The sequence below is a fragment of the Ursus maritimus genome, unplaced genomic scaffold (assembly GCF_017311325.1).
Source record: "Ursus maritimus isolate PB19 unplaced genomic scaffold, ASM1731132v1 scaffold_18, whole genome shotgun sequence".
NCBI classification, from domain to species: Eukaryota; Metazoa; Chordata; class Mammalia; order Carnivora; family Ursidae; genus Ursus; species Ursus maritimus.
This window is the reverse complement of record NW_024424230.1, coordinates 13,652,836-13,672,919: the sequence shown is the minus strand read 5'-3', so window position 1 is coordinate 13,672,919 and position 20,084 is coordinate 13,652,836. Positions and strand designations below refer to the sequence as shown.

General features: G+C 44.3%; 1 protein-coding gene across 1 annotated transcript in view; it reads left to right on the top strand.

The window, feature by feature from the left end:
* TNFRSF11A (TNF receptor superfamily member 11a) overlaps positions 1-20,084 on the top strand; it is a 48,961-nt gene that overhangs the window by 19,869 nt on the left and 9,008 nt on the right. The window contains exons 2-9 of the mRNA XM_040632354.1: positions 754-835; positions 2,198-2,323; positions 6,127-6,270; positions 9,497-9,590; positions 11,017-11,111; positions 12,594-12,707; positions 15,825-15,877; positions 17,154-17,922. Of these exons, the coding sequence (XP_040488288.1) occupies positions 754-835; positions 2,198-2,323; positions 6,127-6,270; positions 9,497-9,590; positions 11,017-11,111; positions 12,594-12,707; positions 15,825-15,877; positions 17,154-17,922 (1,477 nt within the window). The remainder of the gene's footprint in view (positions 1-753; positions 836-2,197; positions 2,324-6,126; positions 6,271-9,496; positions 9,591-11,016; positions 11,112-12,593; positions 12,708-15,824; positions 15,878-17,153; positions 17,923-20,084) is intronic.

Sequence of the window (20,084 nt, the reverse complement as noted above, 5' to 3'; positions counted from 1 at the left end):
GAGCAGTTGTCTACCACGTGACCATAATCCATCATATTACCATGAGCAGAGCTAGAATATTTTTTTTAAAGATTTATTTATTTAGGGGCGCCTGGGTGGCACAGCGGTTAAGCGTCTGCCTTCGGCTCAGGGCGTGATCCCGGTGTTATGGGATCGAGCCCTACATCGGGCTCTTCCGCTATGAGCCTGCTTCTTCCTCTCCCACTCCCCCTGCTTGTGTTCCCTCTCTTGCTGGCTGTCTCTATCTCTGTCGAATAAATAAATAAAATCTTAAAAAAAAAAAGATTTATTTATTTATTTTAGAGAGAAAGAAAGAGGGAGAGCATGAGCAGGGGGGAGGGGCAGAGGGGGAGGGAGAGAATCCTCAAGCAAACGCCCCACTGAGCTCCGAGCAGGACGCCAGTCTCGATCCCCCACACCCCCACACCAGGACCCTGAGATCATGACTTGAGCCAAAACCAAGAGTCAGACACTTAACTGACTGAGCCACCTAGGTGCCCCATAACCAGAATATTTTTAAATGCTTAAATGGATTTTTAAGCCAATGCCAGTTGGCTTTATACATTCTTAGTGGGGAGTGGGCTCCTGTAGGAAAGTGACATTTTGGGGGGAGGTAATATCACATAGAGCAGTTTCAGGACTATTTATGGTATTTTCTTATGCTTTTCAGAAATGGAATTCAGTGATTCACTTGTTATTTTATCCAGAAGGGACTTGTGCAAAATCTCTACCCGATGCCAATTGTCTTTTCAGGTGACTTTTCAGATCGCCCCTCCGTGTACCCGTGAGAGGCATTATGAGCATTTCGGACGATGCTGTAATAAATGTGAACCAGGTTTGTATTTCTGAGCACCTGTCCTTGTTCCTCAGAAGTGGGTGGGGCTTTCATTTATTTATTTATTTTTTAATCCAAGGAATAATTTCAGTCCTGCCAGATTAAAAAAAAGAGATTGGATAGACTTTCTATGGTAGTGGCAGCTAGTAATGTGTGTTGCTCTGAAGACAAAAACCTTTCAATAGGTAAAATCGCTTAAAAGCAGTTGTAGAAACCAGTACTTAATTTATGCTGGAATATGGTTTTCCAAAACACTATTTTTTGAGAAAGCAAGGTTTTAAAAATCATATTTTAGCACTTTGTAATTTGAACTTTCAACATATAAAATGCAACTCTTATTTAAAAGTATTCTACAGACAAATGTTGGGGGGTGGGAAATAACCGTACTGGAGTTGTTGCTGCTGCAAATCGCCTAAACCGTATTACAGCTTCTCACCTACCTGTTGAGAGGAGGAAGGCAGACTTGTTACGTCCTCCCCACAGCTGCTCTGCCAGAAGGTGGCCGAGTATTTCTACAGCCTCAGCGAAAGTCCGCAGGTTCTCACTCACTCATTGTTCTGGAAACGGTGGTTACATTACATCAAGATCCTTAAGATATTCAAGCTATATGTATTTCTTAGACATGCAGGAAAAAGATCTAGTGATTTTCGTGAGTGTGCAGGTGTGCGTGCGTGTGTGTGTGTGTGTGTGTGGTACTCTAGTCATTCTGTTAACTGAGGGCCCACAATAGATGTAGGACAAAAGAAGTTAACACTCCAGATTGACAGTAGAGGGGATCTTGAAGATGGGAGGGCAGGGATAAAATGAAATTTTTGCTTAGCCCCCAGAGAGCCCCTCAAGGTTTTTTAGGCACGTTTGAAAGCCATCATCCTTTTCCTTGGTCAGCGGATGTGTGGGGTGAGAAGGATGGTCTTTTACTGGGATGAACTAAAAGGCGGCTGTGATCATAAGCACTGCAAGCCTAGGAGAGGTTATTTTTTTTTTTTTAAGATTTTATTTATTTGACCAAGAGAGCACAAGCAGGGGGAGGGGCAGAGGGAGAAGGAGAAGCAGACTCCCCTCTGAGCAGGGAGCCCAACACGGGACTTGATCCCAGAACCCCGAAATCGGGACCGGAGCTGTGGGCAGATGCTTAACTGACTGAGCCACCGAGGCGCCCCTAGGAGAGATTATTTTAGCCAGCTGGGAGGCCTGAGGAGCCCATCACTGATACGTGGCCTCATCCTGTGTACCAGACTGTGTTAGGGGGTTTCCTGGGGTCGCAGTCATTTAAATAGTCCAGCAGGTTGGTGTATCATTGTCATTTTGTTGTTATTTTGGGGGGTATTTTTCATTGGTGCATTTTTTTTTTTCTAATTGAAGGAAAGTACATGTCTTCTAAATGCACTACTACCTCGGAAAGTGTATGCCTGCCCTGTGGCCCAGATGAATACTTAGACACCTGGAATGAGGAAGATAAATGCTTGCTGCATAAAGTTTGCGACACGGGTAAGTCAGTCATGTCAGCAGGAGTGTGGATAGGTGCTGTTTTTAGATACAGTAGTGCTATCTCTTTTGGGGAGGCATAGGAAGACGTTTTTGACCTCGGACCCCGAGAAGTAAGTGCTTCAGACATTTCCTGCCTCAAGCATTGTGTTAACATTCTTCGTTTAGAACTTTTGCTCTGAAATATAATTGCATCTCAGTTTAATCCCGGAACACACATGTTACAGTTGACAATATCTTGCCACAATGTTTCTGTGTATGTTATGTTATTTAATTTCTACAGAAACCCTGCCAGATAGCCACAGCTATCCCATTTTAAAGAGGAAGAAACAGAGACCAGGAGAGGTTGGGTGACTTTTCCAAGGTTAACAAGTGAGAAGCAGGACTCAAAGCCAGATCTGACTCTCAAGTCTTTCTCCTGAACCATAAGTGTCTTACTAACAGACCGCTATAGTTTTTTGGGTTTTTTTGACTCAAAAATTTTTTTAATTATTTAATTTTTTATTGTAGGAATCAGTATAATTGTAGGAATCAGAATCAAAATATGTCCCTTAACCTAGAGGTTCCTTTCCCTCTCTCTCTCTTTTTTTTGTTTCTTTTTCCATTTAATCTCTCTGTTGGCGAAACCATGTTGTTGTTAATCCTGTGGATTACAGGAATCCCGTGGGTCACAGTCTGGTTTCTGCTGGTTGCATTCCCTTGGTGTCATTTACCATATTTTCCTGTCTCCTGTATTTCCTATATAGTGGTTGTTGGATCTAGAAGGCTGGTCAGAAGTTTGTATTTTTTATATTGTTTGGTTTTTTTTTGCAAAACAGCCTCAGTTGGTATAATGTAGTTATGTCAGGGGTCGTATAGAAGCTGCTTATCTCTCTTCTTGTGGTATGTTGACCATCATGGCCTAGATCCACTTTTGGGAGGAGCCGTAGAAAGGTGACCTTCTATCATTCCTTCTTGAATGCCTGGAACACTTTATGAAAAGAAGCTTCCCTCAGCAACTCTCCATTACCCTGAAGTACAGTATATACGGGAGAGGCAGAATGAATGCTTGTAGCTTTATTTACCGCTTTTCAAAATCATGACTTGATCGTCATGCTTTCTCCAAAGGATTTATGTGAATATGATAAACTCAGCCATTCGGACATAGTTGAGGTGTTTTAATCTATTACAGTTACTAGGTATGTGGGTGCTCAGATTGTCTCACCTCAGGACCTTATATGACCCCAGGTGACCTTAAGAGCTCTCCTTGCTTCCAGGTTCATCTTGGGCATTTCCTGCCTCAAACCACAAATCAGCCATTTCTTTAAGAATTCCTTTTTTTTTTTTTTTTTTAAGATTTTATTTATTTATTCGACAGAGATAGAGACAGCCAGCGAGAGAGGGAACACAAGCAGGGGGAGTGGGAGAGGAAGAAGCAGGCTCATAGCGGAAGAGCCTGATGTGGGGCTCGATCCCATAACGCCAGGATCATGCCCTGAGCCGAAGGCAGGCGCTTAACCACTGTGCCACCCAGGCGCCCCTAAGTATTTTTTTTTAAACATCGTCATTTTCGAGTGGGTTAGAGACAGCTGGCAGATTTTGGCCTCAGAAGGTAACATGGAAACTCCACTGAGCAGAAGCATCTGATCAAGTCTTTTTTCTTTCCCACTGCTTAGTAATGACCTTGACTCACTGCTGTCTCTTGGAAATAAAGATTCATTCTGTCTACTGCCAAAGTTGATTAAAGCCCCAAACCTGGTACATTAAGATATTTAAAAATATGTCAAAATTGTTCATCACCACACAGGCTTGCATTCACTCACAATCGAGTAAGGTAGTGGAACTAGAATTTTCCAAGGAAGTGACCCCTGTCCATGTCTGTTCTGAGCATTATGCACATGTGTATGCAGATTGGCCTCAGTGCTGCACAAATGACCAGAGCCTTGGAGAGTGGACACGGGAGGGACACAGGAAGATTTCTCTAGGTTCGCCATGCTCTGCTCTGAAAAGAGTGGAAATAGGAAACATCTCCTCCCTGCTGGCTGTAACTTGAGACAGTGAAGGAGACAGGGTTCTGGTTTGCCTGTTTATTTTTCCCTTGGAACTTGTCCTAGTCTGTTCAGGCTTCTCTAACAGAATAGCACAGACCGAGTGACTTCAACAACAAACATTTATTTCTCACGGTTCTGGAGGCTGAAGTGGGAGATGGGGTGCCAGCATGGTTGGGTTCTTAGTGAGGGCCCTCTTTAGGTTTCCAAGACACTCTTTTCTTGCTGTGTCTCCACATGGTGAAGAACAGACAGGGAGGAAGCAAGCTCCCTACTGTCTCTTTTATAAAGGCATGAATCCCACTCACGTGCAGTCTAACCTTATGGCCTGATCACCTCCCAAAGCCTGCACCTCCTGGTACCATCACATTGGGGATTAAGATTTCAACATGAATTCTGAGGGGACACAAACATCAGTCCATAACAAACTCCTATATGTACTCAGGAGTATAAGTCCATGGGCTATTGGGACAATCCAGGTGAGATGGGGCCCTATAGGGGTACAAAGTCTGTTTCAGATAATATTATTGTGTTGCATTGTGTATGTGCATGTGGATTCTTGTTATTCATAGAATAACATCAGTGTTCTGAACTAGCAAATCCTAAACCATTGCTCCTAGGGGAAATACAGTGTTAGGTTCCTGTGAGCCTCTGGTCACAACATTTTTGTTAACTGATCCACACATAACCTTGTTTTATGTGTGTTTCTGTTTAAAGACACCTTAGTAAATATTTTGATTCATTAACATTGAACTTAGAGCCAACAGCGCTGTAACTCATGCCTGAACAGAGTTTATCTAACATGTATTTGCTCATGAGGCACATCACCTGGGCCTGGAAACAGCAGACAGCGCTTCAACACTGTGATTGTGGGCCCTTGTAAGCAGTGGAATCACTAACAAAAAGCATGGAAATGCCCAAAATGGGACACTAAGTAGACCACACAAAGGATGCTCGCTTCCAGTCTAAGAGCTGTAACAAGAAGGCGGAGTGTGACCTTGGTTGACCTCAGCTGAGAGTATGCATGTCCAGCCAGTGGCTCGAAATCTCCACTGTTCTGCATGTGCCCAAAAATGACTGCAAAAGTGCCAGGAGTACTGATTTGGGGGTTACACCGAAATGTTAGTGAGTAGGTGAAATTGTAAATAAGAGTCAACAAAGAATGAAGATGGACTGTGTGTGTCAGCATGACCTCTATTCCACCGAAACTGGAAAGGGCAGGAGATTTGGGACAAGAAGGAGAGTCTTTGCTATGTGTTGTGAGAAAAGAGAACCCACCGGTAGCTCTAAGTATTTGGGGAGATTCACTTCCAAGTGTGTCATCCAGCTCAGCCTCTGGAATGCGTTCCCTTTTCTAATGTCCCTGAGCCCTGTTTCCACAACTCTGAATACGCCTGTGGTCCTGCAGGATCCCAGGATGAATCCCCAGTCTCCAGAACCCTATTCCCTTAGGTTCAATCTAGCATTCGTGTTCAGAATATTTCTCACATTTGAATTTACTAAAAACCAAGAAGCCGTGGAGTCTATTTTGCATTAGCCAAAATAGTCTAGGATCATACACTCCCCAGTTCCTAATCCTCCTCCTCACATGAAAATGGACTTTTAAAAAACCACGAGACTCTTAATTTTTGCGGAGGAGGGTGTGGAGGGGAACCAACCTACTAGGTTGTTTTAGTGCTTTAGGAAGGGGGAACTGGGGAGTTCTCGAAACCTATCCTGAAGGATGCGTTGGAGCTGCTCGGGGTGGAAGGTGAGCAGCCGTGTCTCTGTCTCCTGCAGGCAAGGCCCTGGTGGCGGTGGAGCCCGGCAACCGGACGGCCCCGCGGCGCTGCGCCTGCACGGCCGGCTACCACTGGAGCGCCGACTGTGACTGTTGCCGCCGCAACGCGGAGTGCGCCCCGGGCTTCGGCGCCCAGCACCCGGGTACGGTTCGGTTCGTGCGCCCCGCGGCTCTCCCCTGGGCCAGAGCGGGCTTTGAGAGGCGTCCCTGTGTCACTCACGCTCCGGGAAACCAGTAGCTTGAGGGGCCCTTTGAGAAGGGCCAGGTTACGCTCTTCCAGGGGAATGTGAGCGCGCTGCCCACGTGCTCCCCGGAAGCCTCCTCCAGCTGGGAAACCTTGGGAGCCCCCTTAGGCGGGCAGGGGTAACGCAGGGGGCCTCAGACTCTTTAAAAAACAAAAAACAAACAAACAAAAAAACAAACTGGCGCACGCCCTTGGAAGAATTTTGAAGAACCATGCGCCCGTGGCATATTTTTAAGTTGGCAGATAACGTTTTTTATTGCCAACTTAAAGAGTTGCTAAGGAATTAGTTTCCAAGGAATTATAGCAGCAGTAACACTTTTAAAAATGGAATTCAATGGAATCTAAACACCGTAGCAATTTGATAACACCATCATCCTTTTTAAAATGCACTCGTCGTCCTTCACTGTTGGAAGATTTATATGGTTTGTCCCTCCTTGGACTTGTATCCATTTCACCCTCCCCAAAGAATTTTACCCTAATGTATTTTTAGGCTTGGAGGGCTTTTGCTAATCACCTTTTCATGCACTTTTCACATCAAAACTAGGCACCCATTTGAGATTGTAATTTTAAAAAATTTTCCTGTGGCTCAAGGTTCTAAGAGTTAAAACACTTTTGGACTAAGTTGTTATTACAGTTACTACATGATTGTCAAAAAGTAATATATTTTGCCTTATTATAATTGTAAAAGCTTTACGAACTTAATGAGTGATTTTTTTCTGATTCATATATTCATGGTTGAATATTTGTTATTGCTAAAATGTAACAGATTTCAACATTCATTCTATTTCCACTGAGTGCTGAGAATCTTGCTCACATAAATACCTGAATGGCTAAGGAAGCCTTCCGGTAGACTAGTGTCAGTCAGTTCCTTCAACACTTTCTGAGCTCTATGTCCAGGCCACATAGTGGTGTGACATCAAAAGCTGTTTTTAATGATCTCTCAGTTAAGAACTCAGTTGTGTTCTCAGTTTTGTTAAAAGTAAAGAAATAGATATATCTTTTTGCCAGAAAAGTATTTCTTAAAGTTCTTTACCTTCCTGATTTCTGGAAAGTACCCCCAAAAAGTTTTTTCAAGATGCAACACATGATCATTCATACCTGTTAATCTTTCGTTTGGAGGCATTTTGTTTTAAACCAGAAGACTTGGACAGGTTGAGGAGAATTAAGATAGTATTCATTTCAATTCATACGGAGGAAGATGTCCATCAGAGTCTCACTGGTACAGTCTGTCCTTATTACCAAATGTATCGACTAAACCAAATGAGCTTTCTCTTGGAAAAAGTGTGACTTGATTTTTTTTTTTTAAGAGAGAGAGACAGAGTGGGAGAGAGGAGCTGAGGGAGAGGGAGAGAGAGAGAATCTTCAAGCAGACTCCCTGCTGAGCATGGAGCCTGACTCGGGGCTTGATCTCATGACCCTGAGATCATGATCTGAGCTGAAGTTATGAGTCGAACACTTAACGGACCGAGCCACCTAGGCGCCCCTTGATTTTTTAATTATTAAAATAAATCTCCCTATGCAACCAACTCCCTTATGAATTCAATTCTAAGACAAGACCCAGAGCCTTTCGGTATGGAGGTGCTCTGAATTGCAGGAGCTTTGCTATTACCAGTATTTTGATTTGTTGTGGGGGTTTTTTTTGGCATAGCAGGATTTGGAGTGGATAAGCAGCATGCCTCCTTTTGTAAAGTGGGAAAAGTGTGATTGTGTCGGGGGAAAGGGAAAGGAGAACCTGCAGGATGTCCCTGGCAGGTCAGTGTTTCAAAGAGTAGGTGTGGAAATCAAGTGCATGGATTTAATGCCCTTGAAGCTATGTGTGACTTGCGGCTTCTTAGGAAGTCTCTTTGTTTTTAAGGGTTACTCTTCTAGAGTGTGTTAATATTTTACAAAGCTGTTTGAATTCATGTGAGCAGCTAGATGTTAACTGGGCTTTTGTTAAGGTCATTACAAGGTGACTCAGATTACTAGGTTGAGGGGGGTACCCTGCTGATTGAGACAGCTGCAGAAATCAAGAGTGTAATTCCCATTTGACTTTGGACAAAGAAAATCTAATTCCTTATTTTAGTGTTTTATTTATGACAATAAATCACAGAAGTGCTACTAATTTCAAGAGTAAATTGTGGTTTTGGCACCAGTCGATTGCCTGATTATGATACCACACGGAAGCCAATGTCTTCTTTTTTAGAATTACCAAAGGGTCATCACGTGTGAGTTGCAGTGAGGCTAATAGATGTAGGAAATTGGAGACATGTCCTATTTTGATAATACAGTTGATGAGGAATGTGAGAGAACTGAAGAAACATCCTAACCAGGATCAATTCCTGCTTTCACTGCTGGTGGCTTAAGGCAGGGGTCCAAAATCCAGCCCACCTCTTCTGTTTGTATAAATAGAGTTCACTTGGAACACAGGCACGTCTCTTTGTTTACATGTTGTCTATGATGCTTTCATGCTGCAAGTAATTACAACAGAGATCAGAGGGCCTGCAAAACCTAAGATATTTACTGTATGGCCCTTTCTAGAAAACATTTGCTGCCAACTCTTGGTTTAAGAGAGAGACCTATAGGGTTTTTTGGGGGCAGGGTGTGTTTTTGTTTATGTGTTTGTTTGAGAAAAGAGTGTTACAATCACTGTAGTGTTTGCACTGGTAAGATTTATCTGATCAGGAGTCAGAACAGCAAGTTTCCCTTAAAAGCGGGAAAAGGGCTGTCATTCTCTGAAGACGAAGACTGATACAAACCCAGAAGGCTGAAAGGGGAGGGCAGACAGGTGCCTGGTGAAAACAAAGGGGGCAGTAGGCTCCAGCTAGGAAACAGAGGATCGGGGACCAGGACAGTGGCTCTGAACAGCCAGGGGTCAGTACCTAACTCAGATACTGACGTTAGTGGCCTGACAGTGAGCCAGTTACCTTGCTGAACAAGAGTCTGTAACCTATTGCTGGGACCGGGGGCCCTCTGAAGCCAGGAGGGCCCGGAGCAATCAGCCTTGGGTGGTGAGTGTGGGACTGGGGAGGCCAGAGGCACAGGGGGCAGCTCCTGGTCTCTGGTCCTTTGGAACATCATCCTGGCCGATGTCTAAGTGTCCTTGTTTGTTTGCTTGTTCTTTTGTCCGTTCGTTTTTTTGACAGTGCAGCTCAACAAGGACACGATTTGCGAGCCCTGCCTGGTAGGCTACTTCTCCGATGCCTTTTCTCCCACAGAGAAATGCAAACCCTGGACCAAGTAAGTGGCAACAGAGGAGCCAGGAAAGTGTGTTGATCTTAAACTCAACTTGCACTGTCTCCTCGAGGTTGTCACCAGACTGATGCCGTTTGGTGAGGCTTCTGCTCAAACCCGTTTTCAGAACGGGAAAATTCTGTCACTTCGGCATGGGGAAAATAAACCAGTCCAACTCATCTTCAGCTTCCTGTGTGACAGGGGCTCTGTATTACTTTTCAGAGTCACTTGGACCTAATCTTTGACTTACAATTGCAGCTTCTTTTTTCCCTTTCCTAACCTTAGTTGCTTAAAAGTGATTTACGATGTTTATAATCCTTCACCTGCCACGCCCACGCTCCCCAGCTTCCCTGCACCCCTGGTGCATCTGTCCAGAAACGTGTGTGTGTGCATATAGGAGCCTCCCGTTTATATAAATGTTTGCATACTCTAAACGCCTTGGCTTTTTTAACATAATATATGCTAAAGGAGCTCATTCCATATTTGTTCACTTAGATCTCCGTGGCTTTTTGTGGCTTAGGAAACATTTGCTGCCAACTCTTGGTTTGTACTGTAATTTATTTTGGTAGAGATGGACCATAGAGATGTACCATGATTTTATTTAATAAATTCCCTGTTGGTAGTCGTCCAGGTCGTTTCTAGTCTGTTGCGGTAATAAATAATTCTGCAATGACTCATCTCGTATATATACTGGGTTTCACACTTAATGTGAGTATATGTGTGTGTGTGTGTAGTGGAATTTTAGGTATATGTATATATGGTGGAATTTCTGGGTCCTTCCATTGCGTGCTTATTGCCAAATACTAATATAGTCCCAATGTATTTCTTTAAAGATTTATGTATTTTTTTATTTTAGAGAGAGAGAGTGGGGGCAAGAGGATAAGGGAGAGGGAGAGAGAGAATCTTCAGGAAGATTCCCTGCTGAGTGCAGAGCCTGACACGGGGCTCGGTCTCACTACCTTGAGATCATGACCTGAGCCAAAATCAAGAGTCACATGCTTAACCAACTGCACCACCCAGGCATCCCCCCTCAATATATTAATTCTCATTAGATATTTATTTTTTGATCCACTTACCCAAGTTTTATGTTGAAAAGATTTTTTGTGTTTTCAGCTTCAAAAGAGCATTCATCAAAAGTTTATCACTCAGCCGAAGGCAATTGAAGCATTTGGAATCTTCTTCAATGTACTCTCTTTTGGACCATAGTGTCAGAGTGGTTCTTAGAGAACCCTGGTCGTGGTTATCTTTGCTTATTCATCGGCCCACCCTTTGACGAGTGGACAGACACTGAGGATTCAAACGTGCAGGAAGGCCTCTCAGTTCTTCTGAAGAAGCTGGCAATCTAGCGGAGTAGAGCCTTTTGTAGCTTGTTGCTTGTTTTTCTTAAACAAGATTGTAAAAGCAAAACACTTAACTACCTTTACCTCCACAGCTGTAGCATTCTTGGGGAGACAGAAGTACGTCATGGGACTGATAAATCAGATGTGGTTTGTAGCTCTTCTCTGCCATCTGCAAAGCCGCCAAAAGGTATGTTTAAGTAGAGCGGGTTGGCTGTAGATGTGCCCAGTCTAGTCAGCAATTCTAGATTTCTCCCGAATAACATGCTGTGTCTGAAGGGGTTCACCTGTCCCTCTTCATCCCATCTTATCCATGGTCACTTTTGTCAGTATCTGAACTCCAGATATGTTGTTTACTTGAAAATTTCCCACTCTGACGTGAATAACTAATAAAGTATTCATACACACACAAAAAAAGAAAGAACAGAAATTGAGCTACAAACATGAATTAAAATGCCCAAATATGGCAGGATTGTGGAGATCACAGTAGGGGTGTCTGTGGGAGATTTTGGTCGCCAACCAGAGTTAGAATATAGCTATCGTTATACAGGGCACATTTTGTACATCAAGTTAATCTTAAGTACAGTTTCAAAGCCTGACAGAAAGTCGAGGGTGGATGCTGGTTACCCAGGGGCGTGAGATGGTGTAGAGGTGGGTCCAGATATGGCAGCACCGGAAATGGACACGCAGCAGGAAGAACCCAGGCCACAGATTAATGGGGTTAATGAACTAAGAAAATCAGGGGTTTAGATTTGACATTTTGGGAAACAGGAGGCTATCTAAGCATTCTGGTTATGGAGTAACACAGAGTAGCATGTAAAAAAGACCATTTTAAAGATAACATTGAAAATAACTGAGGGAATAAAATGTTACTTTAAACAGGAGAGAAGGAGAGGAGAGGTGAGACTTCATAAAATAAAGGTTCTAGCAAGCAAGCAATCAAGAGGGTTGGGAGAAATGGTTAAGTCCACGTTGTACTGTAGATGAAATACTGAAACGCTTCGCAGGACGGCCATGGTTCTGTTCTCATGACCAGCAGAACCCTGGTGCCATGTTGTTCTTTGGAAAAGGATACAATAAAGGGCTTCCTCTGGCCTCAGAGGCTGTCCACTTGGAGAGATTGAGGTTTTCTGTAGGTAAGCAAAGATGGAACTGGATGGCGTGGTCAAGACAATTAGAGTTGTGCTAAAGTAGCTGCTTTTATTTATTCATTTATTAAAGACTTTATTTATTTGAGAGAGAGTGAGCACGAGTAGAGGGAGGGTTAGAGGGCGAGGGAGAAGCAGACTTCCCACTGAGCAGGGGAGCCCAACACGGGGCTTGATCCCAGGACCCTGAGATCATGATCTGAGCTGAAGTCAGACGCTTAACCTTCTGAGTCACTCAGGTGCCCCTAAAGTAGCCACTTTTAAAGACAGGCGTGGGCTGGCCTCCCGTGGCGCGATGCCAGGCGTGGGGCTGGCTGCAGTTGGTTTCGCCCTTCTGGAGCTGAGAGCATGCTCTGCACGCCTACAGTCAGAGTTGGGGACCGTCCTCCTTCTCCGACGCCAGACCAACATCCTTGATTCTGGGGCTTGATTCAAAGGGTTTTGTTTTTAAATAAAACTGGAAATAATCACTGAATTAAATTAAAAACTCTTTAACACCTTTTTCTCATTTTCTTCCAATGCAGAACCCCAGATTTACTTGCCCAGTTTAATTATTCTGCTTCTCTTCATATCTGTGGCATTAGTCGCTGCTGTCGTCTTTGGTGTTTACTATAGGAAAAAAGGGAAAGCACTAACAGGTACTGTGTCTACACTGGTTTTTGAAAATTAAGCTTAAAGAAACATGTCTAGGTATACGCTCTGGAAGCTGCGTAGATTGCCGGTGACTGCCTCTGGTGATCTGCCTACAGTAAGTGCCTTGACACGGCTGCAGTTAAACTAAGGCAAAATGCCCTTTATACCTAATTCATGGTTCTCTGGCCAAACACATCAGCAAAAACCCATGGTGCCTGTTGATGTGTAAGCAAACAAAATATGCGAGGTTCAGGAAGCTGATGACTCATTAGCTGTGTGTTCGTGTCAGATCGATCATGCATCATCAGGTATGAGCGGGTTGCCTTTATCCAAGAATACCAACATGTTTGACGCACCCACTTAAGATAGAGGTAAGCATTCAGGTAAATGGCAGACGGAAAGTTTTGATTGGGGTCTTACCTTGAGATATGAATATAAAATTGTGAAAATAAGTTATCTTATTTTCAGTAAAATTTAAGTGCTCATTCTTACGATGAATCATCCGGTGTTACCTTGTTTCTGGTGAATAATTTCTTCACAAACAATTGTTCGATGGTGCCTTTTAACATCACAGCATATTTGATGTTTACACAAAGCTATTAGAGTGTCATTTTTTTTTAAAGGTTTTATTTATTTATTTATTTGAGAGAGAGCGTGAGCACGAGCCTGGGGTGGGGCAGAGGGAGAGGGAGAAGCCGACTCCCCCCTGAGCAGGGAGTCCCACGCGGGACTCGGTCCCAGGACCCTGAGATCCTGACCCGAGCTGAAGGCAGGTGCTTAACCGACTGAGCCACCCAGGTGTCCCAAGAGCGACATTTTTAAGAAAGGATTCCTCGAGAGATTTCTTCATGCTTTCGTGGTCAGATCGCCTTCTCTAAGAGCACTGTTGTCTCACGGTCCCTTTTCCCTTTTTGGTTGCTCAGGGGGTTATCACGTCCACCTCCGCTTTGCCGTGATTTGATCAGTTCTCCTGCATCACATGCGTGGACTTCCTGAAACCCCGCCTATCTTGCTCTTTCCACTAATGTCACGTTATATAACGCTGGGCCATCAAAAGTTTTTAAAGAGGGAAGATGGTGTTTGGAGATGCCCATGTTAACCAGAGAACAGTGTTAAATGACTTTTTTTAAGAGTCTACTCATTATTGAATATTTTTATTTAGTGCTGCTCCACTTCCCTAGCAACCTGGTAACTAGGGATTTGAATAATGCGTGTTCAGATGGTGAGGTTCACGCATGGAGTCACGTTTATGTGAGATAACAGATTTCTGATTTTTTTTTTTTTTTTGTCTCTGCAATAACCTCTTCCTGCCATATCTTCTCAGTGACAAGGACAGTGGACCTACCAGTTACTGAATCAGGACGTAGGCTGTTAGCCCTCTCTTCATCCATTCATGTAGCCCCCCTGGGGCAGGACTGGCCCTGGGGGCTCCATCCTGAGGGCACAGCAAGTGCCCTTTTTGGGGAAGCGGACAGGGCAGCATGAGGCCCACAGAATGAGGCCGAGTGCTGAAAGGGAAGTTGCAGAGCCCCAGGTGAGCAGATGACAGGGGGTCGTCTGACCTCGGGGCCAGCAAGGGCCCCCCAGAGGAGACCAGGAGCTGAGACCTGATAGCCCGTTGGGCTTGGCTAAGGTTGGTGCGGCTGGAGCAGAAAGTCAGAGCCCGCGTGAGAGAACATGGAGAGGGAAGCATGGTCCCGCAGGCTTGGTTAAGGACTTTGCTCCTGGTCCTTAGCAAAGAGAAGTAAAACTCACCCTCTGGTTATAGGATAGAAAACAAATTCGGGGGTACAGTAAGGCTGGATGCAGACACACTAATTAGGAGGGCTTTTGCAATCATCCAGGAGAGAGATTATCTTAGTAATTATGAGTATCTCCTCGTGTACAAATGCCATTTTTTAGTACCGTTTGTGGTTATCTGGTACTGGTCCCTACAAGAGAAGAGCTACAAGTTTCCTTTAATTTGGGGTAACTTTATTTTTATGTAATTTCAAAACTATAGAAAGGAAGCAAGAATAATCATGAAGATGATAGCAATACCTGACATACATTGAATATTTATTCTGTGCCAGCCCTGCTTGTGCGTTTTACATGCACTCACAAAATCACGACGGCACCACGAGGCGGGCACCACGAGGTGGGCACCGCTGTTTCTCCCCTTTCGTGATGAAGAAACTGAGACTCAGAGAAGTGCAATGACCCGGGCGAGGTCATGTGATAGAAATGATTAGCTGTTATCAGGACCTGATTATCTTCTCCTGCAGAATGGACAACCTCCCACTTCAGTGTTTATAGTGAATTTAGCATCAAATGGTCAGTGGAAGTGGGGTAAAATTTTATCTTTCTAGAACATAAATTCATAGATTTTTTTCAGTTCGTAGATCAGACTTCTTTTTTTTAAAGATTTTATTTATTTATTTATTTATTTGAGAGAGAGAGAGCAAGAGGGAGAAGCAGACTCCCCGCTGAGCAGGCAGCCTGATGCGGACTCGATCCCAGGACCCTGAGATCATGACCTGAGCCGGAGGCAGACGCTTAACCTACTGAGCCACCCAGGAATCCCATCACTTCTGTTTTTAAAAGTTAATGGGAGATGTGCTTTGTTTATACCACAGAACACAGCTCTTCCTCCTGAGAAGCACAGGGTATAGTGGAAAAGGATTTGAGGCCCCCTGGAACTCAGTGGGGTCTGACAGCCTTCCGGCCTGCACTCTTCCTTTCTCGTCCATCCGTGTGAGCTAGTTGACTGGAAAGGCAATGCCCTGGACCTGTGTCTTCGTCATTCCCTCGCAGCGCCTAGCCCTGGCCCTCGTGGTCAGGGGAAAACGGCGAAGGGAATGAGAATGCCTCCAGTCCTAACAGTAGCTCTGAGCGTGCCCAGAGGAATTCAGCAGAACATTAGGGGAGGACGCTTTGCTTTCCATAGATCAGAAAGTTCTGTTTGGGGGAGGGGGAGTCTTTGAATGGGTTGATTTTTCTTTTAAATGTTTTCACTCTCGGGAACTCTCACTGAAAGACTTGCAGATGGCTGTATTTAAAGAAATACTGAGCTGACATAGTGATCGATAATACTGAATTAGACGAAATAATATGAAGTTCTTATCCTTACTTTGTTTTTCTAGCTAATTTGTGGCACTGGGTCAATGAGGCTTGCGGCGGCCTAAGTGGAAATAAGGTAAATTTAAGTCTTAAGTGCCTCCTTAACGTCCTTTTAATGGTTAGGCTGATGTGGCTGTTATTAGTCAAATACTGAACCCTACCGTGAACGGGGTCCTTCCTTGAGGGATGGAACCTCGAATCCCAGGATTGATCCCCGCAGAATAACTCAAAGCCCAAGTGGGTGCCCATCGTAAATGCTCTTTTCTTTGCACTTCCTTCCCCTCGTCATCTCTGTGAGCATACATAATTTATGTTGTTCCAGCGCCAATCTTGATTGCCTAGGACAGGTTCCAAGGAGGAAGGAGCTGCCATTTCCCTCTACTCTTTAGTTATTTTGGTAACTTTTCATTTTGACATAATCAAAATTATAGAAAAGCAGTGAGAATAGTACAAAAAAACTCCCACACTCCCTAAACTCAGACCCACCAACTGCTTACATTTTATCACATCGCATTATCATTTGCTCTTCGTAAGCCTGTATATGTGTGTTGTTATTTTAGAGTGAATGGAAGACATCACGCTCCTCCACCCTTAAATACTTCAGTGCGATTTTCTTGAGAACAAGCACATTCTCTTAAATAACCGTAGTACATTTATCAAAATCAAGACATTTAATCTTGGTACAAACTGTTATCTGATCCACATGTGATATTAAAAATTTCTTTGATTGTCCCGTTATGTCCCTTAGATCTATTGTCTACAGTATAAAGAATATAAATTTTAAACCGTGAGCTCATCCTGATTCTCCCAGTTTCGGTCCCGACACCACAGGATTCATTTGGTCTCTCCTTTACCTGGATTTGAATCCTCCCTTCTGCAACAGGACGAAGCCCGGTTCCTGTTAGTCTCAATGTATTGACTTGTTTGCTCAATGCCAGAATACACAGAACGTAGTTTCAGAATTATCAAACAGTAGTACAGAAAAAACAAAGCTACTAACTAGAGCTCCTTATTTGTTTACAGTGGTTTTGTTTTTTTTTTTTTACTTTAGATTGAATGTATGGACAAAATACTGTGTTCTTTAAAGTTACACGAGTTAGCGCTTTGCTTTGCTTCAGTGTGAATATACTATTTGTTTGAAATGCAGTTTGATTCCCTGGTTCCCATAGTCCATTTTAGGGTTCCCCCCACTCTGTATTCTTAAATAACACAAATAATGTGCCATAATGAGGGTTCCGTCTGTACTTGTTAGGGTGGAAATAATCATTCTAAACCATTTTCAGCCATGTTTAGCAGACACAAGTTCTGATAACTCCGGGTATTAATACTTCTGCCTTCTGAATTTACATCAGCAGGAGTCCTCAGGGAACAATTTTAGCAGCACTCATATGGAAGCCTCTAGTCAGCGTGAAATTTGTGAAGGTGTCTTACTGCTGACTCTGGAAGAGAAGATGTTCTCTGAAGATATGTGCTGTCCAGACGGCGGTGGTTTCTGTGGGGGTGCGTGTGTAGGTGGGGGGCCCAGCACCCAGGGACAGGAGGCCAGGGTGCTCACTTTGGTCAGCGAGATCGAGGGGGACCCCTTCCGGCAGATTCCCACAGAAGACGAATATGTGGACAGGCCCTCCCAGACCCCAGACTCTTCTTTGCTGTGCCTCACTCAGCCTGGGAGCAAATCCACACCCCCTTTCCCTGAGCCCCTGGAGGTGGGGGAGAATGACAGTTTAAGCCAGTGCTTCACTGGGACAGAGAGCCTGGCTGATTCTGAAAGCTGCCACATCGCAGAGCCCCTGTGTAGGACTGATTGGATTCCCATAGCCTCCGAAAAGTACTTGCAAAAAGAAGTGGAGGGTGGCCATTGCCCCCACTGGGCAGCCAGCCCCAGCTCTGCCGATGGCTGTGCAAACTGTGGAAACTCGCCTGGGGAGGACCGGGAACCCCTCATGGCTTCCCCGAAAAGCGGACCTTTGCCCCAGTGCGCCTATGGCATGGGCCTTCCGCCCGAAGATGCAGCTGATGGGGCCGGCCAGCCCACAGATGGGGCTGACGTAAGGCTTCCCAGCTCGACGAGAGGAGGCCCTGGGTCTGGAAGTGCCTCCAGTGACCAGCCACCAGCATCTGGTAAGTGGTGTTCCTGGTCTCCTGCTTCTGAGCAAAAAGAGCTGTTCTTGGTTCAGTGTCTGGAGGCAAGTGTCACAGACGATTTGGGGAAGAAAGACGCTTACATGGGGAAAATTCCACTCGAACCTTTTCTCCTGATATGCCTCTTTGCAGGGTGGGTTTTGATTCAATCCCCATGTTGAGTCTGTGGATTGTGCCCCCTGCCGTGTGACTTTGTCCCCCACCCCGGGGGCCGTCTCCTCGCTTCCAGGGGCCCCACATCCAGCACTGACTCTCTGAAGGCCGTTTCAGCATCGACCTCGGGACTGGCTGTGTTGAGGCATTCCCGCGGATCTCTGGGTTTTGTTTTGTTTTTAAAGCAGCCTATACCTCAAATCTCCCCTGAGAGAGCTTTTATAATTGTCAGGGGGACAAATGACATTGTTTAGTTAATCCTTAATTCATTAATTTTTATTCAGAGTAGCTTGTTAGTTCTATACCAAATTAATGATGCCGTAAAACTGCCCTTTCATGCTTTATATGAGAAGCCCCTTTTACAACCACTGCATATAATATATTTATGGAACCAGGAGGATCATTTTACAATTTAAAATCATTATAGAGATTTATCGCTGCCGCACTGCCTGAGCATGAAGAGCCCACCAATTATAATATTATCACTTTTTTTTTCACAAGGGTAAAACACCATCTGTTTGATTATGTAGTTAGAGGAGCTCGGCTGCTGATGGTGAGGGCTCTGGGTACTGTTTGCCACATGGGGGGTCGGGGATCTCTTTGAGAATCTTCTGACAGCTATAGACACTCTCTCCAGAAAAATGAATATATGGATATATGCTATTTAAGGGGCTTCACAGAATCCTCCCACCCTCGAATGGAAAAAGAAAAAAGCCCATTCGTGGACCTCCTTTATCCTGGGATGCCTTTTCTTTTTCATTCCTGCCTCTTTATTTAGACAGCAAGTGGTGCGAGCAGCTGCTGACTGAATTATTTTATAACCCTGAGGTAGCTAGATCCTGCCCTAAACACAGAGACTCTTCTGCCTCGTGTGGATGATGGCTCCTGGCTTATTTGCTAGAACAATGTACTTTCATCTGTCTCCCAAGCTTTGTGGTTTTGCTGCAACTACACAAATTCACTGATGTGTAAATTCTGTAACATCAGTTCTCAGACTGAAAGGAGGACATACATTTGGGGATATTTTTCAAAGAACTGATTTGGTTTTTTTCCTTCTGAAGACCTCCACGTTAAGACTTTAAGGAATTTCCATAACTAAAAGTTTGGTTCTCTTGTTCCTTTGTATAATTCTATTTCTTTTTAAGTGGTTAATCTTCTTCCTGTTGGTCCTAGAGACATACAGAACATGAGTTTTGGGGGCTGGGAGGCATGGGGAGGCCAGAGCTGAGTGTGGCAGTGACCGTGGCCTGGTACCAGGGGCAGACCAGTTTTTCCATTAGTGACACCAGGAAGGGGATGTTTGCCACTGTGTGAAAATCGTCAGCAGCTGTTGGAAGAGAAGAGTTGACCAAATTAAAGAGATATTTTTTTTCTTAGTGACATGAAGCCAAAAGCCAGATCTGTGCTCTCCTATGAAGAGTTAAAACAGGGCCCGAGTCTGTTTTTCATGACCATTTATTTCTCTAGCACTAAACAGCGAGGCATGGAGGAAAGGGAAAAAAAAAAAGTGTGTCATCAACTAAATGGTGTTAATTTGCAGAAAGTTTACACTGCTTTCTCTCTCTTCGTCTGGTGCTTAGCCATGCAAAACATCCGTGGAGAGTCTGCCTGGGATGCCAGCAAGAGGGCCAAACTCATTCTCGCCTGAGGAGACGCAGCAGCCAGATTGATTTTGGAAGCTGTGCTGCTCTCTCCATAATTACTTCTGCATGAACTGGCCTTCTGCTTTCTGGTCAAAATAGCACTTTCTCATTATTGCTTCTTTTTTTTTTTTTTAAGATTGCCATTATTTATGTTCTATAAAGTGTGCAAAAGAGGATGGAGCTTGGGTGAAAGATCAGAGGGAGTCTAATCCTATTTGATCTCCTGAAAGCCACTGTGCTCTCGGGACTTGAAGGAGGTGGCCTTTTTTATTAGGTTTCAGATTTTTATTTGTGGGTATTTAAACACACACACACACACACACACACACACACACACACACACAA